We start from the raw sequence: 27,718 nt of genomic DNA, 5'->3' as shown, positions 1-27,718 counted from the left end.
AGAAGGATTCCTCAAGATCACACAGCAAGTAATGCTAGGATGTAAGACCAGGTTGTCTAGATCCAGCCCTCTTTCAACGAGCTGCCTGTTTGAAGTCCATTCCTGTTCAAACCTAGGCAGCAACCCCAGGAGGAAAGATGCTTTCCAACTCGAGGCTAATGGCTGTGGTTTGGAGATGGGCTAGTTAAAGCAGATGGACTTTCATGTTTTCAACAGAGTCAGCACCTTCTGGTGGTCAAGGGAAATGAAATGAACTAGGAAACGCTGTCCATCGTGAGATGCAAAGGGTTCCATGATCATGATCTCCCATTAAAGGCAGTTTTTCCATGTGGAAAGAAAGCAGTCACCTAGTCATAGGCCTCAGATGGGTCAGGGGCCAGTGGGAACCATCCTCACAGCCCTGCAGATGGAAAATCAGCCTGCATCATTTTATCCAGTCCCGGGAAGGGCATTCTCAAATGATTCCATGGGCTGGAGTCATGGAGTGATGGCTTCTCCGAGGCCCCCAGGGAGGCCTTCAAATTTAATGACTCCCCATGGTGGTAAATTTCCTTTAGGTCATTTGCTCATTTAAGTTTGCAGAGAGGTTTTTTTTTTTTTTTTTCATGAAAAACCAAACCAAAGAAAGAAAAATAATATGGTTCTATTTTTTAGCCAGGAGCTTCCCTGGTGTCTCAGTGGTAAGAATCTTCCTGCTAATGCAGGAGACATGGGTTCGATCCATGGGTTGGGAAGATCCCCTGGAGTGGAAAATGGCAACCCACTCCAGTATTCTTGCCTGGAAAATCCCATGGCCAGAGGAGCCTGGCGGTCTGCAGTCTATGGGATTGCAAAAGAGTCAGACACAATTAGTGACTAAACAACAATTTTTTAGCCAATTTTTCTAGTAACAGAAAAATACACCAGTTTAAAATTAATGTTTATTTCCTTGGATTTATTTGAATGAGTCAACAGCAATTCAGATTATGATAGCAAACATTTATCTCACACCTATATGCCAGCCCTGATGCACTGATTCACCTGGTCCTACCAACAACCCAAGATGGAAGGAACTCTTACCTGTTCCCAGATTGCAAATGAGGAAACCAAGACTCAAGGAGACTTCCTCAGAGACACTCAGTAGGGGCAGGAGTTCCAGGCTACCATGACCAATGGACACTGGAGCAAAACCCACACTGCACAACCCCCTGTCTGTGCCAGCTGTGTTCAGTCTGGAAATGAACACATTTTAATAGTGAGAAAAATTATGACCTGTTGCAGGTTATACATGGGCCCCTTACCATTTAGTAACATTCCACAAGGCATGTCTTCCCAACCTTCTTCAGACCTCTCCACGTGCATTTAGGGGCACAGTTTTCCACTAGTTGAGGCCCTGGTGCTGGGAAAGACTGAGGGCAGGAGGAGAAGGGGGCGACAGAGGATGAGAGGGTTGGATGGCATCACCGACTCAATGCACATGAGTTTGAGCAAACTCCAGTAGATAGTGAAGGACAGGGAAGCCTGGCGTGCTGCAGTCCAAGGGGTTGCAAAGAGTCAGACACAACTTAGTGACTGAACAACAGCGATGGAAAGGGAATTACAGAGGGCTGTTTCCTTCGTATCTCCTGACTTCAGACATCCCAGAGAGCACCCCAGGCCTCTGAGGCCAGGCTCTCTGTGAACCCCACCCTGCAGCTCTTGGAAACTGTCCCCTTGCTTCTAGGAGTGCAGCGAAGATCTTTCCTAGTGTCCAAAGAGAAAGCTGACCTCTCTGTCTCTAGGTGTTTCGCACGGAGGGAAAACCAGTCTCTACAGCACATGGCAGCCGGGTCTCCACCAGTGACGCCAGCAACAGCAGGTCTCCCCCCTGGGAGAAGGAAGCCCCCAAAGGCAGGGCTGTGTCCTAACCTGGGAGCTGACCCCACTTGCCTCACGTGCGAGACTGGTGTGAAAGGGGGAGGGTCCAGCTGGACGCATGAGGCCGACAGGACAGGAGGGACCTTCTGTCCCCGCACGGCGAGGCAGGGGTGACTGATGAGGGCTCTGGGCGCCTGAGCAGGCGGGGTGTCCTCCCCACGGAAGACAGAGCCCCTGGGCACCTTCTCCCGGCACTCAGGACGCAGGAGGGACTCGGGGTGCCTGGAGCAAATTACCTGGGAGCAAGCGAGAGCCCGGGAAAGAACCGAGGCCTGGCCGCGGGGCAGCTACGTAGCGTCCCTCCGTGTTAACAGGATGACTCGGCCTTGAAGCCGCTGTCTTGCTTTCTGCGTCTTGGTTCTCAAACTCATCTTTGAAGGACTTGGGCTGAAGCCAGTGGCCAAACTGTCGTCCCTCTGCTGGCCACGAGATGGCGCGCCACCCCTTTCTGCGACCCGCGTCCGCTGAGAGCCCGGCCCAGCTCCCGCTCCCCTGGGCAGCGGCTTTGCGTAGAGAAACGCTCAACAGAAGTCTAATCTAGGCGGGGATTTCGAAAACAACAACAAAAGAGAGCCAAACACAAATGTACTAAATCTGGAAGCCCGTCTGGGAGAAAAAAGCCTGGAGCCAAAATATTCCCCGGGTCACGGAAGCTGAGATGCGCTACCTAGGAATCCTCATCTCAGGTCCTCGGAGGTTCCGTCTTACACGGAACCGGCGACCCCGCCGTTTAGGAAGCCTCGCTCGGGCCACGGGGCCGCCAACAGGCCCCCCTGACTCCCGGTCTCCATCCGCAGGCGGGGTCTCCTCGGTATGTGGCGGGAAAAGCCGGCTGTTGGTTTGGTTTTCCCATCAGCCTGGCCCTTCCGGCCGCTCCATCCTTTGCGGGGAAACCCGAGCTGTTTGGGCCCTGGGGTCCACAGGACCGGCTGGGCTGGGCCTCGCTGTGTTCACATGGCTGACTGTGAGTCCCTCAGTACCTCGGGCAGGCTGGTCCCTCCCGCAGAAAGCTGCCTCCTTCGTGGCTTGTCCCGAGGAGACCTGTCTTCCCAGGCCTGCGGCTGTGACCTTAACTGGGTACGTAGGGAGCCTCGGGCCTGTTGGAGGTGCTGGTTTAGGGGGTCTGTGACTCCGACAACCTCTGCCGTCCCCGCCCTCCAATGCTGCGGTCCCAGGACAAACAGGAAGGCCTGCAGAGAGGGAGGAGCAAGTCCATGCTCTGGACTCCCCTGAACTTCACATCGATCACCTTTGAGAAGAGTTTTCTGAGGACACACGGGATGGCGGCTTTTTCTGGCTTCCTCAAATAGGACCTTTGTTGGCTTCTGCCTCTGAAGTAAAATGAGTTGAAATAATAAAGCCCTAATTTTAAACCACGTGACCTCCTAGATTGCTCCAGGCCCGCCTTCCCACTCCGTCTTCTGGACTTTCCTTTGCACACACATCCCTGGTGTCTCTTTCTCTAAGACGGGCTTCCCAGGAGTCTCAGTGGTAAAGAATCTGCCTGCAATGCAGGAGACCCGGGTTCCATCCCTGGGTCGGGAGGATCCCCTGGAGATGGGCGTGGCAACCCACTCCAGTATTCTTGCCTGGAGAATCCCATGGACAGAGGAGCCTGGTGGGCTATAGTCCATTGGGTCGCAAAGAGTCAAATACTACTTAGCAATGAAAGAATAACAGCAGTAAAGAACACCTGTCCTCTGGGATCAGGGTCCCAACCCATGACCTCACTTTACCGTAATCACCGTTTAAGACCTTCTCTAACACCAGTCACATTTTGAAGTCCTGGATAACAATCCCCGTGATTCCAGAATCAAGCCCACACTGCTTTCCCACCTGGAGGCGGGGGCAGGTTGACACGTATTCATTCACAAACCCAATCGGTCATTTTGCTTCCCCTGGACACTGCTGGGCCCTGGGAAAGACAGCTGACAGGTCAACAGTGGATTTGCCCAGATTAGATATGAGCGGCATTTTGGGAGCAGAAAGATTCGTGGGTTGGGCTGGGCCAGGCTGGGAATTCGGACAGGGCTGGGGAGCGAGAGGGCAGACACTCCTTCCTGGGGCAACACCTGCCCAGTGCTTCTCCCTGACAGTCCACACGGAGAGGGGGCACCCCGCAGACAGACACCCAACCGCAGCGCGCGTGTGTTCACTCTCCCCAAATCCACTCCTTGTCCCAGAGTCGCCCGCTGCATTTACAGACAGAGCCGACCTGCCGGCCTCACTTTGTATACCCGAACCTCCCCTCCCCAGCCTCCTCCCCCGACACACAGAGGGCATGAACGTGTCTGAAGGAGCCAAACCAGAGCACAGAGAAGCTGAGAAACCCTGGCGGAGGAGGAGGCGCATGACAGCCTGTCCTTTCTGATTCCTGATTGGGTCGGTTCAAGGAGGTCACGTTGTCAAAGGCATGGCTCTCCTGCAGGCAGAAACTTCATCAATGGAAGAACAGCAAGACAGCAGGAAGTCTGACCCCAGGGAGAATCAGACGCACGTCTAGGCCAACTTCAGTCCTGCCTGGCAGTTCTGTCCTGGAGAAAGGGGTGGGCGGGGAGGAAACCCTGTGTTTTTCCGCGACCACACGGGGCTGTGCCCGCCAGCTCTCCCAGGCCTGCTGGGCGGGCGGTGTGCAGCCAGAGAGCTTCCCACGTAGGCGCTGGTCGCGATGACCTTTCTAGATGAGAGAGCCCTGCCGGTGACCGAGGGCTGCTGACTTCCCCAAGGAGATGGGGGGCCCCGCCACGCTGGCAGAGGCCGGGCCGGGGCTGCCCCTCGTCCCAGCCGGCGAGGGTTGTCTAGAGGCCTCCTCGGAGGCGCTGGGGTGAGCGGTCCCTGGTGCTGGGCTCACACGCACAGATTTGGACCTGGCTCAGCCCCTGGCTCTTCAGGAACTCTGCCTAAGTTATTTAGTCTGGGTGGGCTTCATGGGCCTCAGCCGTGATGCAGGATGGACTTGCCTGTCCTCGGAGTCTTGGACGGGATGGGAGGGGTGAGGCAGCTCAGGTCCCCAGTCCGGCACCACGACCCGGTGAGACCTGCTGGTTCCTCTCGGCGTCTTCCCACCCCCGCCACCCACTGCCCCGTGCTTCCGTCAAACATGCTTCTCCCGCCCCCAGACCCAGGCTGCTCCTCCTGCTCTCCTCGCCTGGGCGGGGGCTCCAGCTTATTCTGTCTACACTTGACACCTGCCTTTCACCCCAAAGTCCATGATCACCACCGCTCCCCACGGGGTATCTGGACGTAGGCCTCAAAATAACTTTTAATGTGAAACTCTAAGTATTATGCAATATTATCAACGAACTAGTGCTCTTCTGCTCATACACATTTACAGTTTCAAAAGAAATGACCAATGGCTTTTATTCTGTAAATCCCTGGACTCCCTGGACAGGGGATGTGTTTTTCCGACTGGCCTTGTCTCCGTGGACCTGTTTCATCGTCTATGGACATTAAAGCAAATGTCACACATCTCTTAGGGCCCAGTTCTGTTTTTGGATGAGATTTAAAAAAAAAAAAAAAAGGTAATAAATGTTCACTGTTGTGAACAGGACATTTGGGGACCCCTATCTATTTCTACTTGAGAGTCCCTTGGACTGCAAGGAGATTCAACCAGTCCATCCTAAAGGAAATCAATCCTGAATATTCATTGGAAGGACTGATGCTGAAGCTGAAACTCCAAAACTTTGGCCACCTGATGCAAAGAACTGACTCATTGGAAAAGACCCTGATTCTGGGAAAGATTGAAGGTGGGAGGAGAAGGGGACAACAGAGAATGAGATGGTTGGATGTCATCACCGACTCAATGGACATGGGTTTCAGCAAACTCCGGGAGATAGTGAAGGACAGGGAAGCCTGGCGTGCTGCAGTCCATGGGGTCGCAAAGAGCTGGACACGACTGAGCAACTGAGCACGCACACACAACACGACATTATTCACAAGATTACAAGATTGTTCTTCTAACAACTTAGGGGAATTATCTTGTTTCCTATGCACTTCTCAAAATCAACTGCAGCCTTGTTAAAAATAAGAAGTCTCATTCTTTTGCTGTCAGCATTTTTAATGTGTCTTCTGAGGCTGCTATAAACATACTGCCTTTCAACACAATTCATCCCAAGTAATTCCCTTTGGAAAGAATGAAAGGAACAGACAGAAGTAACAAGAGCTTCTCTTTTCATTAGAAGCAGATGCGACAGCACACAGATATTTTCCAATAATTATTTGCAGTCACTCTACCACATAACATTAACTGATTGAATTCATTTAGAGACAACCAGAAAGAGGATTTTTCAAATACTGCAGATTTTAGGACTTTACTGAATTACTACTAGCCATCATGATACCATATGGAATTATGTTCTGATAATAGTGCTGAACAAAATAACCTATGTGCCTAGTAAATTTAACATTTTTTAATTTGGAAAAACTTGAAGATATACAAAAAATCCCACCCCCCCACCCTACCCCTCTTCCTCCACACAGAAACTGACAAGATATAACCACTCAAAGCCCAATCCAGAATGAAAACCTTTTGATAGCATCATATCTGCCTCACATTGTCTTCCTTGGTTGTGCTTTTCTGTCTTCATCACCATCAGTTCCTTGATGACCTTCCCAAACCATAGCTTCCATAACACTTGCTAAATATTGACTTTTAAAAAGAATTTTTAAATTGACTTTTAAAAAGAATTTGTTGACTTCAGACTATAAAAGTGAGACATAGTAGCTTTAGAAAGACTTCAACTGATATTTGATCTGTTGGCCCAGTGATTAACTGTGAAACATCCAGCCTCGGGTGTGTATCTGTGGTTCAGTTCAGTTCAGTCCCTCAGTACGTCTGACTCTGTGATCCTATGGACTGCAGCACACGAGGCTTCCCTGTCCATCATCACCTCCCGGAGCTTGCTCAAACTCACGTCCATTGAGTCGGTGATGCCATCCAACTATCTCATCCTATGTCCTCCCCTTCTTCTGCTTTCAATCTTTCCCAGCATCAGGGGGTTGTCCAATGAGTCTGTTCTTCCCATCAGGTGGCCAAAGTATTGGAGTTTCAGCTTCAACATCAGTCCTTCCAATGCACATTCAAGACTTATTTCCTTTAGGATGGACTGGTTGCATCTCCTTGCAGTCCAAGAGACTCTCAAGGGTCTTCTCCAACACCACAGTCAAAAGCATCAATTCTTCAGTGCTCAGCTTTCTTCACAGTCCAACTCTCACATCCATACATGACCACTGGAAAAACCACAGCTTTGACTAGACAGACCTTTGTAGGCAAAGTAGTGTCTCTGCTTTTTAATACACTGTCTAGGTTGGTCATAGCTTTTCTTCCAAGGAGCAAACATCTTTTAATTTCATGGCTGCAGTCACCATCTGCAGTGATTTTGGAGCCCAAGAAAATAAAGTCTGTCACTGTTTCCATTGTTTCCCCATCTATTTGCCATGGAGTCATGGGACTGAATTCCATGATCTTAGTTTTTTGAATATTGAGTTTCAGGCCAGCTTTTTTTCACTCTCCTCTTTCATCAAGAGGTTTTTCAGTTCCTCTTTGCTTTCTGCCATAAGGATGGTGTCATCTGCATATCTGAGGTTATTGATATTTCTCTCAGCAATCTTGATTCCAGGTTGTGCTTCACCCAGCCTAGCATTTTGCATGAGGTACTCTGCATAGAAGTTAAATAAGCAGTGTGGCAATATACAGCCTTGATGTACTCCTTTCCCAATTTGCAACCAGTCCGTTGTTCCATGTCCGGTTCTAACTGTTGCTTCTTGATCTGCATATAGAGTTCTCAGGAGGCAGGTAAGGTGATTTGGTATTCCCATCTCTTTAAGAATTTTCCACAGTTTGTTATGATCCATGCAATCAAAGGCTTTGGGGTAGCCAATAAAGCAGATGTTTCTCTGGAACTCTCTTGCTTTTTCTGTGATCCACCGGATGTTGACAATTTGATCTGTTTCCTGTGGCCTTTTCTGAATCCAGCTTGAACATCTAAAAGTTCTCGGTTCACATACTACTGAAGCTTGGCTTGGAGAATTTTGAGCATTACTTTGCTAGCATGTGAGATAAGTGCAATTATGCGGTAGTTTGAACATTCTTTGGCATTTCCTTTCTTTGGGATTGGAATGAAAACAGACCTTTTCCAGTCTTGTGGCCACTGCTGAGTTTTCCAAATTTGCTGGCATATTGAGTGCAGCACTTTCACAGCATCATTTTTAGGACTTGAAATAACTGAGCTGGGATTCCATCACCTCCACTAGGTTTGTTTGTAGTGATGCTTCCTAAGGGCCACTTGACTTTGCACTCTAGGATGTCTGACTCCTGGTGAGTCTTCACACCATCATGGTTATCTGGGTCAAGATCTTTTTTATATAGTTCTTCTGTGTATTCTTGCCACCTCTTCTTAATATCTTCTGCTTCTGTTCGGTCCATACCATTTCTGTCCTTTATTGTGCCCATCTTTGCATGAAATGTTCCCTTGGTATCTCTAATTTTCTTGAAGAGATCTCTAGTCTTTCCCATTCTATTGTTTTCCTCTATTTCTTTGCACTGATCACTGAGGAAGGCTTTCTTATCTCTCCTTGCTCTTCTCTGGAACTCTGTATTCAAATAGGTATATCTTTCCTTTTCTCCTTTCCTTTTCACTTCTCTTATTTTCTCAGCTATTTGTAAGTCCTCCTCAGACAACCATTTCGCCTTTTTGCATTTCTTTTTCTTGGGGATGGTCTTAATCACTGCCTCCTGTACAATGTCATGAACCTCCATCCTTAGTTCTTCAGGCACTCTATCAGATCTAATCCTTTGAATCTATCTGTCACCTCCACTGTATAATCATAAGGGATTTGATTTAGGCTATACCTGAATGGTCTAGTGATTTTCCCTATTTTGTTCAATTTAATTCTGAATTTGGCAATAAGGAGTTCATGACCTGAGACACAGTCTGCTCCCGGTCTTGTTTTTGCAGACTTTAGAGAGCTTCTCCATCTTTGACTGCAAACAATATAATTAACGTGATTTTGATATTGACCATCTGGTGATTTCCAAGTGTAGAGTCTTCTTTTGCGTTGTTGGAAGAGGGTGTTTGCTATGACCAGTGTGTTCTCTTGACAAAACTGTTAGCCTTTGCTCTGCTTCCTTTTGTACTCCAAGGCCAAACTTGCCTGTTGTTACCCCAGGTATCTAAGTTCCTACTTTTGCATTCCAGTCCCCAGTGATGAAAAGGACATCGTTTTTTAGTGTTAATTCTAGAAGGTCTTGTAGGTCCTCATAGAACCATTCAACTTTAGCTTCTTCGGAATTAGTGGCTGGGGCATAGACTTGGATTACTGTGATATTGAATGCTTTGCCTTGGAAACGAACAGAGATTATTCTATCATTTTGGAGATTACACCCAAGTACTGCATTTCAGACTCTTTTGTGGACTGTGAGCACTAGTCCACTTCTTATAAGGGATTCTTGACCACAATAGTAGATATAATGGTCATCTGAATTAAATCGGCTTCTCTGGTAGCTCAGTTGGTAAAGAATCCACCTGCAATGCAGGAGACTCTGATTCGATCCCTGGGTCGGGAAGTTCCCCTGAGAAGGAACTCAGTTTCCCTTGGAAAACTCCACTCTAGTTTTCTTGGGCTTCTCCGGTGGCTCTGATGGTAAAGAATCCACCTGCAATGTGTGAGACCTGGGTTCAGTCCCTGGGGTTGGGAAGATCCCCTGGAGAAGGGAATAGCTACCCACTCCAGTATTCTTGCCTGGAGAATTGCATGGAATGGAATAGCTACCCGCTCCAGTATTCTTGCCTGGAGAACTGCATGGACTGAGGAGCCTGGCAGAATTCCATGGGGTCGCAAAGAGCCAGATACAACTGAGCTCCTTTCAGTTTCACTGTCTCTATCGAATGAGGTAAATAAACATGCTGGGTGCCTAGTATGCCAGGAACTGGGATGGAATCTCAGGACCCACAAACCCCAACCGACCTCTGTCATCCTGTAGACCAGTCTGCCCACCAGAAGCCAATGCCAGACACACATGCATTGTGTGGGCCAGCAGTTAGAAATAAAATGTGTCAGGGAACAAAGCGACAGACTTGACACCAGAGCCAGCAGACACCAGCGTGGGTGCGGGAGTAAGAGTGTCAGACAAGCTCGGCCTGGAGGTCCCCGAGAAAAGGGCCAGGGGAGGGTGCTCTGTATGGGTTTACTTCTGACCTTTATTCAACTTCTAGAAACAGATGGGGAAGGAATACAGAGGCAAAAAGGAAAAAAAAAAAAGGATAAAGGTATTAGCACACATGAAGAAAGGAATCGGAGAAGGCAATGGCACCCCACTCCAGTACTCTTGCCTGGAAAATCCTATGGATGGAGGAGCCTGGTAGGCTCCAGTCCATGGGGTCGCCTAGAGCCGGGCACGACTGAGCGACTTCACTTTCACTTTTCACTTTCATGCATTGGAGAAGGAAATGGCAACCCACTCCAATGTTCTTGCCTGGAGAATCCCAGGGATGGGGGAGCCTGGTGGGCTGCCCTCTATGGGGCGACTTAGCAGCAGCAGCAAAAGAAAGGAATAAATTGTTGCCTTGATCCTTTAAAATATACTTTATTTCATTTCACAATATCAAGTTTATCCTTGTCACATGCCAAATTAGAACAGCATACCAAAAAACTTCAAACAAGAAAGTTGCTAGTTCTAGTGTAAAGCAGAACCACTTATGGACATATACATAGACACAGTATACAGGGTAGTTTGGGGCTCCCGTGGCGGTGGCTCAGACGGTTAACAAGCCACCTGCCAATGCAGGAGACCCAGGCTCGATCCCTGGGTGGGGAAGATCCTCTGGGGGAGGAAATGACAACCCACTGCAGGATTCCTGCCTGGAGAATACCACAGACAGAGGAGCCTGGCCGGCTACAGTCAGTTAATGTGCAGAGGCGGGCATGCCTGAGTAACTGAGCACACACACACACACACACACACACACACACACACACTGCACAGAAAGCCCTTTGAGGTTGCTGTTACACACCACCTTCGCCGACCTCAGAAGGAGTCTGTGCTGCAAGTCTGAGGGGACAGACACTCCTCAGCCTTCAGGACCAATGTGGGGTCAGTTTGGAAAGAACAGATTTTTATGAAAGATGGAGAATCTTCCCTTTTGTAATCTCTATATTCTTTTATCTAGATTTTAAAAACCACTGTAATCTTTAAATAACTATGGTCAGAGTAATGATCATCCACTTTTTAAAGACACTTACAAAGTCTGAAATACTGCGTTACATCCTCATTAAGCAGGAGTGCTTTTCTCTGTCAGAAGTATTAGTTAAGTGACTTTCGTTTACTTTATTTGAACTCTGAATCTCCTCACCTGTAGAACCAGGGGTAGGAGGAGGATTTGAAGAACCAGACGTATTTAGTACTGCTACATTCCATGTGCTGCATACAGTATTTCAGATGCAGACTTACTGAGACCTCAGCCAGCCTTTGAGGTAAACACGATTATTATGACTGTTTAACAGATTTAAAAAATTGGGTCACAGAAACTTTACATTTTAACTTCAGTTCAGTTCAGCTGCTCAGTCGTGTCAGACTCTTTGCAAAGAGTCCGACCCCATGAATCGCAGCACGCCAGACCTCCCTGTCCATCACCAACTCCCGGAGTTCACCCAAACTCATGTCCATCGAGTTGGTGATTCCATCCAACCATCTCACCCTCTGTCATCCCCTTCTCCTCCTGCCCCCAATCCCTCCCAGCATCAGAGTCTTTTCCAATGAGTCAACTCTTTGCATCAGGTGGCCAAAGTATTGGAGTTTCAGCCTCAGCATCAGTCCTTCCAATGAACACTCAGGACTGATCTCCTTCAGAATGAACTGGTTGGCTCTCCTTGCAGTCCAAGGGACTCTCAAGAGTCTTCTCCAACACTACAATTCAAAAGCATCAATTCTTCAGTGCTCAGCTTTCTTCACAGTCCAACTCACATCCATTCATGACCACTGGAAAAATGACATGACCATTTTTACTTGCTCAAGGTCAAATGTCAAGTGGAGAAACTGCAAGCCAAAAGCTGGCAGTCCACTTGCTGCCTGCTTACTCTCGACAGCCAACAGTTAGTTTCCCGCCATATGGGACCTGCTATGGGGATCAGATGAGAGATCACGCCCCTGGAGTAGCACACTGCCCCACCAGACAGTAAGCACGTCTCGAGAAGAACCAAAGGAAAATGGGCTTCAAAAGTAACATATAATACTCTATCATTATATCTGTCAATGCAACATACCTACCTATCACATATGTATGAAATAACTATCTGCAAACACAGCCTTTGTCATCACATATATTGCCAGGAGGGGCTTCGCAGGTGGTGCTAGTGGTAAAGAACCCATCTGCCAATGGAGGAGACAAAAGAGACACTAGCTCGGTCCCTGGGTTGGGAAGTTCCCCTAGAGGAGGGCATGGCAACCGCTCCAGTATTCTTGACTGGAGTATCCCATGGACAGAGGAACATGGCGGGTCACAGTCCGCAGGGTCACACAGCCAGACACAACTAAAGCTACTTAGCATGCACCCATGCATATTGCCAGGTAACTAATTTTTGAGATTTATAGTTTCCCTTTTTTGGTTGAACTAATGAAGCATCAATAAACCCAAGAATGTAAGTCAGAATTTATTCTGAACATACTATAAGGAGACAAGACTTAGTAAATAAGCATTCTTTTTTCAGATATAAAGATTTATAAAAATAAAGTTGCAGAACATGCCTTTCTTAGTCACAGACAAAATCATGAATCATCATTAATATGGATGAATAACTGAGCTGTCTCCCCACCATCAGTAAACATTTATTGAGAGTTTGCTGCACAAATCAGATTTTCTTCAACACAGTAGAAAGTTATTGAGCTTTCTATTTAGGGTGACTTTTTGAAAAACAGGCTCCTCCCTTCCCCTCCCCCTCCCCCGCCCCCCACTCAGGATAATAACCAAGAATCTCTGTTTTCATTCCAGTCCCAAAGGCAATGTCAAAGAATGCTCAAACTACCGCACAATTGCACTCATCTCACACGCTAGCAAAGTAATGCTCAAAATTCTCCAAGCTAGGTTTCAATAATACACAAACCGAGAACTTCCAGATGTTCAAGGTGGATTTAGAAAAGGCAGAGGAACCAGAGATCAAATTGCCAACATCCACCGGATCACAGAAAAAGCAAGAGAGTTCCTGAAAGACATATACTTCTGGTTTATTGACTACGCCAAAGCCTTTGACTGTGTGGATCACAACAAATTGTGGAAAATTCTTCAAGAAATGGGAATACCATACCACCTTACCTGCTTCCTGAGAAATCTGTATGCAGGTCAAGAAGCAAGTTAGAACCAGACATGGAAAAGCAAACTGGTTCCAAATTGGGAAAGAAGTACATCAAGGCTGTGTATTGCCACCCTGCTTATTTAAGCTATATGCAGAGTACGTCATGCAAAATGCTGGGCTGAAGCACAAGCTGGAATCAAGATTGCTGGGAGAAATACCAATAACCTCAGATATGCAGATGACACCATCCTTATGGCAGAAAGCAAAGAGGAACTGAAAAACCTCTTGATGAAAGTGAAACAGGAGAGTGAAAAAAGCTGGCTTAAAACTCAATATTCAGAAAACTAAGATCATGGCATCCAGTCCCAACACATCATGTGGAAACAGTGTCAGACTTTATTTTCTTGGGCTCCAAAATCACTGCAGATGGTGACTGCAGCCATGAAATTAAGACGCTTGCTCCTTGGACGAAAAGCTATGACCAACCTAGATAGTGTATTAAAAAGCAGAGACACTACTTTGCCTACAAAGGTCTGTCTAGTCAAAGCTGTGGTTTTTCCAATGGTCATGTATGGATGTGAGTTGGACCATAAAGAAAGCTGAGCTATGAAGAATTGATGCTTTTGATTGTGGTGTTGGAGAAGACCCTTAAGAGTCTCTTGGACTGCAAGGAGATGCAACTAGTCCATCCTAAAGGAAATCAGTCCTGAATATTCATTGGAAGGAGTGATGCTGAAACTGAAGCTCCAATATGTTGGCCATCTGATGGGAAGAACTGACTCATTGAAAAACACCTCAATGCTGGGGAAGACTGAAGGCAGAAGGAAAAGAGGATGACAAAGGATGAGATGGTTGGATGGCATCACCGATTCAATGGACATGAGTTTGAGCAAGCTCCGGGAGTTGGTGATGGACAGGGAAGCCTGGTGTGCTGCCATTCATGGGGTCCCAGAGTCGGACATGACTGAGTGACTGAACTGACTCTTTGACCTCAGGTATAAATAGTCCCAGAATGTCTCCCCAGTTAGTAGAAGCAATGAATTTACTTAATTATCCATAAATTTGAAAACACATCAGTGAAATCTTGGGGATAATGTGACATTGTTACTACTCTAAACTGACACAGATAAGTGATTGCCAAATGGCACACCAAAACATCTGAATAAAGTTTTAGATTCAGTCAATGGAGATTTTACCTATGTAAGGTGTTAGGTTCAGTTACTGTGTTTATAAAGACAGTTATACTAAATCATAACACAACATTCCAAGTTAGCCAATCTTTAGTTTAAAAGTAGGTGTAACTCATAACAGAGATTGCCCCTCCTTCAAATTCCTACTTATAAGCAAAGATATGTAAGTTACTACAAGGTGGTATCTGGAATATGTGCCAAGAAAACCTCTTCCTCAAGTCGACACTTGAAGAACAAATCTTATTTTTTACTGTATACATTTGCAATTCTACACATGAAATCCCAGGATAGACATTTCTCCATTTTCTCAAATGTGAGTCTGCTATACATCTGGCAGTTACTTTGCACCTATGCTTCATGGGCAAAGGTTATACATTTCTTAGTTTTAGTGGTCAATTTATTCAGATCATTTTACTGATATGGAGTTATTCAGTGAAGGTTAAGTATAAACCATATAACATTATGAAAGAATAAAATTTATGTAACTGGATATTTCTTTGAAATCAAAGGTCCGTCTAGTCAAGGCTATGGTCTTGCCAGTGGTCATGCATGGATGTGAGAGTTGGACTATAAAGAAAGCTAAGCACTGGAAGAATTGATGCTTTTGAATTGTGGTGTTGGAGAAGACTCTTGATAGTCTCTTGGACTGCAAGGAGATCCAACCAGTCCACCCTAAAGGAGATCAGTCCTAGGTGTTCATTGGAAGGATTGATGTTGAAGCTGAAACTCCAATATTTTGGCCACCTGATGCGAAGAGCTGACTCATTTGAAAAGACCCTGATGCTGGGAAAGATTGAAGGAGGGAGGAGAAGGGGACGACAGAGGATGAGACAGTTGGATGGCATCACCAACTCGATGTACTTGAGTCTGAGTATGTTCTGGTTATGGGACAGGGAGGCCTGGTGTACTGCAGTCCATGGGGTTGAAAAGAGTTGGACACGACTGAGCAATTGAACTGAACCGAATCTGGATATAAAGAAGAATTGTACCACTCTAAATGGAAAAAAAAAATTACATGGAAATGATACAGATGAAAGAAGTCACCAGTATGTGTGATGTAAGGATCAGTCGGATTCGTTCTTGACTCACCAACCTGGCTAATTTTAAGCATCTGACACTTCTCAGTGTGGTATCCTAGTAATTACAAAATTGTCAAGCAATTAAGAATCTCCATACATCTTGGTGGTTCAGACAGGAAAGAATCTGCCTGCATCCGGAACATCCCTTGGAGAAGGGAATGGCAACCTACTCCACTATTCTTGCCTGGAGAATCCCAAGGACAGAGCAGCCTGGCGGGCTACAGTCCATGGGGCCGAAAAGAGTCAGACACAACTGAGCTACTAACATTCATTCATAAATCTTATAAAATATATGGATGACCTTATATAACCAAATTAACACACTGTGTCACAATTTTGAAGATTTTAATGTCCTTAATGCAGGGCCAGCCATAGGGCCTATTTTATGTAGAGAGAGACTGTTGGTGAATTTTTGGGTCACAAAATGTTAAACAGCACAGACATCAGAGACAGTGAAAGATTTTATTATCTCTTTTACTTTCATCCAAACACACCCTTTTGTGAAAAAGATAAAAGCATGCACATTGACTGCAGTCTTTTAAAGAAAAAACAAGTCTAAGCCATAAGTCAACAATAATATAAACAAAACCTTAAATGATATTATGTGAAATTATTTACTGGTATATAGAGTTCTTAATTTCAGAAAATAATAATTCAAGTCATATCAATACATGTTAGAAAGAAGCTTCTACTTTTCAAAATATTTTGATACAAAAAAATTTTAAACATTTTATAGACCTTTTGTGAGAAGAATATAATGGTAGTTATAAGAAACATGCTGTCCAAGTGATCTTGTGCAGCTCACTTGGCCTTCTTCAAATCAGTTATAGTCAACATAATTCCAGTGGTATTGCTTCTTAAAATTTAGAGCATATCCATGACATTCAAAATAAGTTACACAACTTAATTTACTGTGATCTAATTAGAAATAGTTCCTAACTTTAGGACTGTTAAAAAGAGTATTTAACAAAGACATGGCATTGACACAATTGCGCTTTAGAGGGTAAGAGAAAACTGCAATGTGGCGTAAGAACAAAAGTTTTACCTGCACCTTCATTTATAGTGAGGCCGATGGTATCCTGTGGGACTGTGTGTACACACACACATTACATACTAATGTGTGTATATACATACACATACTAAACTATGCACAAACCAGTTCATACTACCCAACTCTTAAGAGGGGTTTCTTGAAATAACTTACTCTGGTTCTGGAAAACCAGACAAAATTTCTCTTATTATTTCTATTTTGTTTATCATGATTTAAGAGGCGTTTTCATCTGGGGCACTGATACAATTTTACAGCAAAAACCCATTACTCGGAAGCAGAAATGGGTATCTTAAGGGATTAATAGGCCATTGAGCTTGAACTGTAACATAAAAGTTCCACACTTTAAAAGGTCCTCTTCTTGAGGGTTAGTTGTTCCAGGACTGAAAATTGTGTGACGTGGATCCTGAAACACCACTCTTTTCAGGTGACTCTGATGAATTACGCGGCCCCATTAACACTAATGGGAACTAAACAAATTCACTCTGTCCTGATGGATTAAGTCTGTATTTACCGGCTTGAGGAAGGCAACTTCTTGACGTAAAACAACACAAAATGCCTTTGCCGCGGACAGTGGGCTGGCTCACAAGAGCTTAAACGGTTGAAGCCTGCGTCAGGACACAGCACTTCCGGGTGAGACCTGCGTCAGGACACAGTGCTTCCGGTGAGGCCCCGTGTCCGCTGTGGGCAGCACCTCTGCTGATGATCTGGAGGAAAGGAACTCGAGTAGAACGGAAACCGACCATGATGACACAAAAACATGATTTTTGGATTAGACATTTCACTGAACCCAAGGGTAACAGGCAAAAGGCACGTGCTAGTAAGTCTAGTCAGGTGTCTGAGAGCTCCCACCATCTTAGATATCTGTGGACTCAGGTCTAACAAAGGTTCACACTGATTATTTCGACATAAAAAATAACAGGAAATCTTAAGGTTTTCAAGTACTTATGGCACAAATGTCATGAAGTTCTAGGAGCTTAGCCTAAATCTTCAAAAAGCTGAGCAATTTAAAGTTCTGCTACAATGAATCTGGATCACAATTTTACTTTTTTTTTTTTTTTTACATTATTCTTTTGTATAGAGTACAGGGTGTGCAAATGAAGCTGTTTCAGTAAATATTAGAAATACTATTTTGCAAATATCAAGTGAAATCAGCTAACAACACAACACAATACAATAAAAGCCTGCGCTAACACAGAGCTTCTCCCATCAACATTCCCCGGCCCTTTCCTTGTGCCCTTCTTGATTCTTAATTACAATTTCTTTCATTGACTTGGAGAAATTAAACAAAAGGCAAAATATTTCACAGTTGCAAAACACTAAGTACTTTAGTGATAAGAGTTGGCCCAGTCAAGTCTTAAAAAAAATTGAAAATGAATATAGTAAAATACATTGCAAATTAATGTTCATGAATGCCACTATTTGATTAACACAACAAATATACAATCCTATCAATATTCTGCAGTTGACATTAGTTCATAGGAAATGCCAAGAATAATATAAACTCTATTTACCTTTTCCCTTTCCAACAGCTTCTGGACTAAAGTTGTAAAACTGTGTATGTTTGCCCAAGACCAACTGAATATTGGCTTTAGTCAGAAATTCTATTTTATCCAATGTTCAATCAACAAGGCTTTATTTACACTTCTTATTAAATTCAGGAGCAATCGGATGTAACGTGGAGCCACGAACAATAAACAGCATAGCGCATCCCACCGCCTGGAGACAGCTACTCGTTTATGCTTTAATACTAACCCACAAGCAGCCAATCAAGGTGCCATAAATCCAGGTTTTCACATACAGTTTCCTTCCGGCCTCAGTCATAAGCAAACCAGCAGTCAAACCACTTAAGATCAAGAATGATGGTAAGGTCTTCTTGAGACTTAGCTTAGAATTAACACTTTCTCCAGGAAATTTGTTTCTTCTTTCTGGGTCCGGTGAATCATAGAATTCTATAAGCAATCTACGGCCAGAATGAAAAAGAAAATTGCTTTAACTTTCAGATTTAGTCATTTCAATATTTTAATTCAACATTTATTGGGTGCCTGTTAGAGAAGTTACAGGTCCTTATAAGGAAATACTCAAAGAGTTGCTTTAATTGGAGTTTCTAGACAGTAAAAAAAAATCATTTTAATGGTGGATCCTATAACTCATGAATCCACTTTTTTCAAGAAGAGGGAAAAAAGTATCAATATTTAAAACACAGCTTTAAAAAAACAGAAAAAATATCCATCGATAGCAAAACAAACAGTAAATAATATATCCTGAAGTTTTTATCCAAGAAAATTCAATGTCTAAATATCATCTCTAAGCCTAAGAACTCCGTTTTTATCTTCCTAAAAACAAAATTCTAAAATTTCTACTTTTAGGAATTTGTGTAAATCACAGGGAGCCTCACACGCTCCCCTCCCCGATCCCGAGAGGCCCCCACCTGGTACTTAAGAGTAACACTCAGCATTTGCTCCAAAGTCATGTTATTAGCAGGAGAGACACCAGGTCAACCCCAGAAACTGTTTAGGCTCCAAAACACTAACAGCAAAACAACACTTTGGCCACAAAAATGTCAATTGCCCCTGTTTTTCCACCAAACGCCCTGGGGTCAGTTCCACATACATGTGAGGCACCATCCTCCACCCACGCCCTGCTGGCCCTCAGGCCGCACACCCTCCCCCAAGCCTGGAGCACCACAATGCGAAGCTTTCTGTTTGTCTTTTTGTAAAAAAACTACATCTTACACAAATTATTGAAATGTGGTAAATAATGATGGACAGCCCCCCATAACAAGATCTTTTACAGTGACTTGTAACTGTCAAGGTTAAAACATGAATAGACGAAACATGGAATGAGATTTGAGTTTGTAAAAAGCACTCTTAAGACAATAATCTGTTTACACTCATTTCACAGTTTACTTTAGTGACCAAGCTGAGCCAACGTATTTGAAGGGCGAGAACTGTCATTACTCACTTATCTTTTATTTCAAAACGCTCATGAAGCCATCTTTTCATGGATACTTGTTCTTCTGGGATATTTTTTTTGTCTATACGATCAATGTGAATATGAATTTTTGGACATTCTTTGCAGAGAAATTCTAACAAGAAACAAAAATATTTCATTTTTATTAGTTTAGAATTCATTTATATAAAATACCAACAAAATGAGGTTTAAAAAAGTTTTAAAACAAAGTTCAGAGTCTTTCTTTAGCAAAGACAAAAAAAAAAAGAAAAGAAAGATTACAAACTGGTGGTCTGGGGTTTCAGGCTGAAGCAGTATAATTTCCAAGTCTCCCATAGTTCCCTAGGTCATGAGTTAAATCAACCAGATGGTACTTCTCATGCAACAACTGTTACAAGTTGAACAGGCAGCCCAGGTCAGGAGGCTAGCCTCTACCCGAAGTATGCACCCACCCTCTAAACAGATTCCCATATGCCAACCACCCTCAGGCCCACCAGTCACCTTCATGGGGCCGAGTGCTTGTCACAGGTCACTGGGACCGGATGGATGTGCCTGGGCTGGGCACATGGAGCCATCCTACCCCTCAGACCCCAGCGCTGACCCGTGGCTCTGCCATGGCTCCACAGGCCTCTGCCCACCCCCAACTCCATGAGTTGCCAGTGGTGTCTACTCACTGGTGCGCCTTGCTTCCCTGATCCCTGTCATATTTTAACATATTTTAGTTGCTCTGGGAACCAAATTTCTTTTTGTGGAATAGCTCTGGGCCTTTCAACAGCTAGTTACTAAAAAATGCTAACCTAAAAATTAGCAGACAGTCTTTTTTTCAGCCCAGGTTGCACAAGGGATGAGGTCAGGATTTATTCCAGATAAGAAAGAACTTTGAGCCCGGAAATTTCCTTTTTTGGATGTGACTTTCTGTGAAGACATGACCATGCTAACATATTTAAATTCCTAAGAGAAGGAGGAAATGTTGCTAAGAGATTTAAGAGACAACTGTGTTCCCTGGGTGGGCATGCAAGTAGGGGGATAAGACCATTTATCTCAAGTTGGAATGTGCTCACAGGTGTGTTCAGGAAACAGTGGCTGGTGTGTTGTAAAGCTGGAGGAAGATAGGAAGCTGATCCTTAAAGGCTCCACCTCTGGACCCCGCACACAGCCCTTCTTGTGAATTCTCTCTGCAACTGCTTTCCTCCACTTCTGGTGTCAAGCCTCAGTAACGCACTTCAGTCATCAAAAATTATCTTATGTTTATATACTCTTAGGAGTGAACTAGCTTTGATGATAAATGTGCAAAACACTGCCATAAGAAGACTGCACTTTTACAATATTTTTCTCTTTTTCTCAAGTTCCGTTTTCTTTAAATCAAAGACCAGCGTAGGAGTACTTTCAGGAGCAGAACTGTGCACAGGTGAAGAGCAAAGACAGTGAGTCAGGTGGCTTGGGCTCTGACCCCTCACCAGCCTGGGCAGATCTCAGCGTGCAGCCTCTCTGCACACCTTTCCACGTGTGTCCATCCACAAGACGTGACAGTAGCAGACCCGGCCCGGGAGGCTGTCGTGAGGGTGATGGGGCAGAACAGGACCCAGCACACACGCGTGTGGAGTGTCAGTCACTGGAGTTTGCTGGCTGCATGTGGCTCCTCACCTCACCGCACTTCTATTTCTGACATGTAAAAATGCAGGAGCTGGCACCAACTTTCCTGCCTTCACTTAATCATCTACACCTGCCCCTAACATTTCCTGCCCCTTAATTAAGCGGGTATCCGGTTGACACTGCATTTACCCTGGATGTCCCCCGAGTCCCGGGGCACAGATGTACAGAATCTGCAGGGACACGAAACCAGGTGCACTTCTGGGGTCAGAAATGAATGCGTGTGAACTCAAGTGTTTGGAACGTGTCACCCATCCTTAAAGACGCCCATGTGAGAAAGGACCCGAAAGGTCCCCTGGATGCTTTTGGCTTTTTCTCACCTAGAAGGTACATGTGAAAGTCGCTCAGTCATGTCCGACTCTTTGACCCTGTGGACCGTAGCCCGCCAGGCTCCTCTGTCCATGGAATTCTCCAGGCAAGAATACTGGAGTGGGTTGCCATTCCCTTCTCCAGGGGATCTTCCCAACGCAGGGATTGACCCCAGGTCTCCCATGTTGCAGGCAGATTCTTTACCGTTTGAGCCACCAGGAAAACCTAAGAAGGTACATAGTGCTTTGGTATTTACAACGCACGTTTGTGCACGTCACTTCACTTGACCTTCACGCACATCTGCAGGCAAGGACTGTCATTCCTTTGTGGGGGTGAAGGAACCAAGGCTCAGCATCGAGACAAGCCAGGTCCCTGTGGTCAGGAATCCAGATACAGACCATACAAGCTCAGATCAGCGCCAGCGACATCCAGGAGGTACTCCCACCAGAGACGAGAAATGAGTGACGGAAATATTTTCCTCAGTATTTCATGAGCTCCGATATCTACTTTAGTAAAAACTATTTTAGTTGGGGCACATTTCACAGGGCATGAGCAAACTTTATCCCGTAATATTTAGGGAATGTAGGGAAAATTATTCTAATGAAGGTGTGATTTTTTTCTGACTACAGCTTTCCCAGCAGGTCCCTAGAGTATGCTGTATTCCAGGGCCGCACGGGAAATCTTCCAGGGCTCTAGACAGGCCACAAGGCCGAGTCTCCGAAGGAACCGAGTCGCGCTGCTCTGTGCCTGTGGAGCCCCAGAGAGGGGCGGGGCGCAACCCAGGGGCCCGGGGAGCCTGCCTCCCGCTCTGCCCGGCCTGGCTCATAACCCGCTTCCGTCCCTCTGGGTAAAAACAAGAGCAGAACAATGCGACCTGAGCCCAACAGAAAACTGAGTAGGTAAATGGTTATATGCGCACACCGATGAACACTACGCAGCCTTTTAAAAAATCATGTTAAGTGTATATAATGACATGTAAAGATGTTCATGACACTCTTAAGCCAAAAAAAGGAACCACATACACACATATATATGTATGTCTATATAAATACATACAGGCAGATATACACACCAACATACAGACATTACAAAAGACTTTGAGAAAAATATCTGAGGTATTATCTGGGGTTGTATCTGGATAGGTGAGTTTGTAGAGTTTTTTTTCCTTCTTCTGAGTTACCTGTAATTTTCCCCTTCAAGTATGTCTTATTTTCATATAAGAAAATATTAAGAGAAAAAAGTTACCTGAGAATTATATAAAATACTTAAACAGAATATCAATTGTTGTCCTTTAGCTCACAATTTCTTCAAGTGTAACACTCATTTTAGAAACAGGAGTTATAAATCAATCACACTCGAATGGCCGTGTCTCACCTCTGCCCAATGGACTCTGTCCACAGAAGCACTTGGACACTGTTGGAAAGAGCAGGCGAAGGGCAGGAGGACCCCCTGATGGGCCCTGAGCGGAACGGACCATGAAATGGGAAGGACACGGCTCACTGCCTGCCGCCTGCCACTCTGCTGGGAGGCCCCGGCTGCCAGACGCTGGTCACCAGGAGGGTCGTGGCAGGGTCATCCCCCCAGGGTCACGGGCACACAGCCCCACCCCCGCTCAGGACAGCCTGTGAGCAGCCAGGTTGAGGCACCCCAGGGAACTCGGATGGAAGCATTCCCCTGCAGGGCTGGGAGCCACACTGGCCCATGGCACATCAATAAACCATCTGGCAACTTTATGGAAAAAATGGCTGCACTCCTACCAACAAAGTGCAAAAGTCCCTAGGACACTTTACTCACCCACAGGCATGGGATCTAACCTGTTATCTGGGGTTTCTGCCAGTTTGATAGCAAAAAATGGTTTTTGACTTTTTCTTATTATGAACATTTTTTTCTGTGAACTGGCTGTTCTTACCCTTTACTTTGTACATTAAGGAAATTAGCTTTTTTTTTCCTGCAGTCCCCTTGTCTTCAGTCTTCTAGTTTTACTCTGGTGTGCTTTTGCTTGAAGAAATATTTATTCTTAATTGACTGAAATAATTTTTTTGTACGTGGCTTCTGAATGTAAGAGAAAAGCCAACCTTTTCAAAACTAGAGGCCCTGTGTCCAGACGACCCAAAGCCAGCTAAGGTGCTGAACAAGTGGAGCAGTAAGAGGAAGGGCCTCGCCTGGGAAACCCAGCCCTAAGATGTGTGCCCCCAAAAGGCACTTCTGGCCTAACTGTGAGGAGACGGAGTCACCAACACCAAGCACTGCCTTCTATACATGCTGTGCCCTGGGAGTGCAAAAGCTCTGTGAGCTACAAAGGGGCACCTTCGTCAGGGACAAGGTCACAGCTCGGATGAGGGTGACGGCAGGAAGGTGGCCCAGCCTACACACCGCCCCTCGTCTCAGAAGCCACCACAGGCGGAGCGGGAGGGTCTCTGTGACAGGCAGGAAACCAGCAGCCCCAAGGGCCCCGAGCAGGTGGCGACAACGTGAAGGAGCTTGGGGCTGGGCACCGAGGCCCCGGTCAGCAGCACCCTGGGGACCCTGGGGACACTGCCTGGCCCACGGGTTCTTACCATGGGACCTTGACTCAATAAAAGCAGCCTTCTAAAAAGGTTATTATGGGAACTACATCTGGTTTCCATAAACAAAAAAATATGTTTAGCCTTGTTTTCTAAAGAATGCTTGATAAACTCATGGCAGTACTGTTGAATAACTACATGTATGTCCGTCTTCAAATGTAAAACTCGGTCAAGGACTCTTTCAATGCTTCGAAAAGAGTAAAAAGTATTATACGTTGCCTTTTGTTTGTAAATTAAATTTGTACCTACAATAGACAAGCAATAGAAGATAAGGGGTACCGGTGGGGGGGGGAGAGCAGGTGGACGGGTTTTGGTAGAGACAAGCCCGCACACTTTCTCTGCAGCTCCCACTTCGCTCTGCGGTGACAGTGAATCAGGAGAGCGGTCAGTCTGTAGATGGGGCCCCTCCGGGTGCTCTTCCTCCTCCGCCAGCCGCTTTCCACCATTCAGCCTCATTCTGCTCACCCCCCTGTCCTCTTTCCCCTCCTTCCTCTGGGAGTCACTCTCCCTTTCGAACATTCGCCTTCAAGAGATCCTGCTGAGACGCGCTAGACAAGCCGGTTCCATATCCAGAGCTGCCGAGGGGAAATACTAGGCCAATATACCTTGAAAAGTGGATGGAAAACTCCACATGCTTCCTGCTGCCCAGCCCCACATCCAGAGGTCTCCAACAGTCAAAAGTGCGCTTATATTGAACTAAAACATGCTGCCCACTTAAAATCATGGCCCAGAAGTTCTTAATACTTGAGTCCATGGTTGAAAAAAGAAAAAGTCATGCGTGATGGTCCTTCTTCTTATCTGTGATACTAGAGTTCACAAATGTTGCATGAAAAACACACATAAAGAGAATATTGACCGAGGGCACAACTCAGTGTTGCTAGCTTAGCATTTTCCCTGGTCTCTCCTTCCTCTGCTTTATGGAGCTTTTCCATTTCTATGTGTGAACCTTAGGCAGAAAGAGGCCGAGTTAATGATACCGGGAAAATCCAAAGGACTAATTGGACAACCAAGCAGAGCTAACGAAATTACTGCCATTACAGATTAATAAAAAATACATCAAGGGTACACATTTTGAAATATATCAATGTAACATAATAGAACACACTTACCCTTTAAAAAAATATACCCCACATTCATTAACATATATGACTTACTGGAAAACAAACTTACCAGCCATGGATGGTGCTTCCTTCCGCTGCCCTTTATCATCCACAGACCCTTCAAAAGCCACTGTAACATCATAAACGGCATCCAAATAATCCTTCATAGAATCAAAAGCAACGTGAGTTGCCTTTATTCTTGGTGTCAGCACATGTTTTAATACTGGAAGGCCTAGAAGAGACGTTGAGTCACCATGACCGTGTATTAGTTACAAAACCCCTTGGCAACAGACTGTAACTTCTAAACTGATTTTATAGGAAAGTTGAGACCGCACTTTCATGTGCCTTTCTCAGCTTAAACCAACATTCATTTAATGCACTTACCACACACCAACATGTACAAGACCGTGCAGGACGCTGTTGGAAAACCTGCCCTCAAAAGGCTTATGCCTCTCAGAAACCCTCCAATTTGGAAAACTCAGACAAGAGCAAACATACAATCCTCCTTTCTGAGGACAGAATGAAAGTGGCAGCACCTTGCCCGTGGTCACTCAAGATTCAGGGGTAAAATTCCTAATTCCTGACTCCAAGTCCAGGATTCCTAGTTCTATGTCTACTCAAATAGAGATGAAGTGCAACTCCCCAAACAACCCCCACTGCGTGCAACACTTGAACTGAGAGCTGCTGTGATCCATATAAAATGTGAAATACTGACTTGATATTTTAGGGTAACTAAAGAATCTAGTTTCTCAGTAAACTTTTTAAAAAAATCTGAAATCTAATCCACAGACCATAAAATTCACCACTGTAAAGTACACAACTCCGTTGATTTTAGTTTATTCAAAGGACTATACAACCATCACCACTATCAAACTCCAGACCATTTTCATTACTCCAAAGACCTTTCACCCTAGCAGACACGGCCAGGAAGACACCCTCTTCTTCCACTCCACTCCCCATTACCACAAAGCTACTTTCAGTCTCTATGAATTTCCCAATTATGGACAAATCATATAAACGAGATCAAAGCATGTGGATTGTTGTGTCTGGCGTGTACATCAGTACTTTATTACTTGTTATGGCTGAATAATGTTCTATTGCATGGATATACCAGACTGTGCTAATCCACTGACGTATGTCTGAGTTGTTTTCACCCTTTGGCTATTATGAGTAATGCAGCTGTGGACACCCATGTAAATTGCATATGAATAATGCACACAAGTCTTGGTATGAAAGTACAATTATTTACACACACACACACTTTTAAAAGCCTCAAGTGAGAAAATACTATCATATAAATGGTAGACTAATGCAACATGTTTATTAGTGCTCCCGTGAGTGTTAAGAATTTGCTCCTTTCCCTTCCTACTTCCTAGGAGTTGGTGAATAACAGGGAAGGCTGGTGTGCTGCGGTCCATGGCGGCTCGAGGAGTCGGACACAACTGAGCAACTGAACTAAACTGAACTTCCTATTTCCTACTCCCCGCCACTGCCGCCACCCCCTCACTTCCTGGTTTAGAATATTTATTGACAATTTAACAGAAAAGTGTAGCTCTCTGAAAAAGTGACAGGAAAACAAACCATTAAAAAAAAAAACTCAATTTGGATTTTCTACTGCTTCTCTCCAGGGAAAATTAGCTGCATAAGAAAGAACAGCTATAGCATGTTGGGATCTTCCTGCAGAAGAATTTTTAAAATGCAGAGTGGTGTGGGAAAGAAAAAGATTCCCACAACCACATATCTGACTTGAGTCCCTGGGGCAGAAAGTTTAATTTATTCACAAACTTATAACAAAAACCTGAACAGTATACCAGGCTGGGAAACATTTGTCAATTAAATTAGTTAATACTTCCTTCTCTGCTCTTGGAATTCACCCAACTTTATGAAGTCCACAGTTCCACAGTATCACCCTGGGGCAATTAATTATTAGAATCTAAGTAAGTCAGTAAGAAGGTAAGAAGACAGAAAAGTAATACTTCCCTAAAAATGAGTTATAATAAAAGTTTGGGAAAATTGACTGGCAGATGAATAAGAAACACCCATCACTAGTAAGTGAAGAAAGTGAAGACAGAATGTTCTCACTGTGGAAGGTATAGGGCCACTCCACTATCCCCAAATCTCGGATCATTATTATAAAACTAACTTCATAATAACACTATAGAGACCAGTTAGAATTTCAGTACAGAGTCAAACAATAGGCATTCGTAATTAACTACTTGAGCTTGAGCCCACCACACTGCCTCTAGGGAACTCAGAAAACCCCTGAGCCTGGAACAGAAAAATGTTAGCTAATTAAATTAATTCTTCCTGGTCAACATCTAATCTGTTTTAGTATCTGCTTTGCCTTGCTTCCACCTCCAGACCTCCTGACTTCTAGCTGGCACTAACAATATTCTAGCTTACCCTAGACCAAACTTCTCCCTGAGGGCCAACATGGTGATGCTTCATATAACTGAAATTTTGTTGTTAAATAAATACCACTGAATGGAAAATCTTTATTGATCCAAGTAGGAAATTTTACAATATATATGTATGTGTATATATTGCCATATATACATACAGACATACACCGGGCTTCCCAGGCTGAGTGGTAAGGAATCTTCCTGTCAAGTAGGACACAGAAGTTCGATCCCTGGGTTGGGAA

At 44.9% G+C, this 27,718-nt stretch overlaps 1 protein-coding gene across 1 annotated transcript in view; it reads right to left on the bottom strand.

The window, feature by feature from the left end:
• Positions 1-15,894: 15,894 nt before the first annotated feature.
• Positions 15,895-27,718, bottom strand: part of AGPAT5 (1-acylglycerol-3-phosphate O-acyltransferase 5) — a 47,743-nt gene continuing 35,919 nt past the window's right edge. Inside the window, exons 6-8 of the mRNA XM_061404073.1 lie at positions 25,145-25,306; positions 19,464-19,587; positions 15,895-18,462 (exon numbers count right to left, since the gene is read on the bottom strand). Coding sequence (XP_061260057.1) covers positions 18,237-18,462; positions 19,464-19,587; positions 25,145-25,306 — 512 coding nt within the window. The 3' untranslated portion in view covers positions 15,895-18,236. The remainder of the gene's footprint in view (positions 18,463-19,463; positions 19,588-25,144; positions 25,307-27,718) is intronic.

The sequence above is a fragment of the Bos javanicus genome, chromosome 27 (assembly GCF_032452875.1).
Source record: "Bos javanicus breed banteng chromosome 27, ARS-OSU_banteng_1.0, whole genome shotgun sequence".
Classification (NCBI taxonomy): domain Eukaryota; kingdom Metazoa; phylum Chordata; class Mammalia; order Artiodactyla; family Bovidae; genus Bos; species Bos javanicus.
This window is presented reverse-complemented; position numbering and strand designations above follow the sequence as displayed.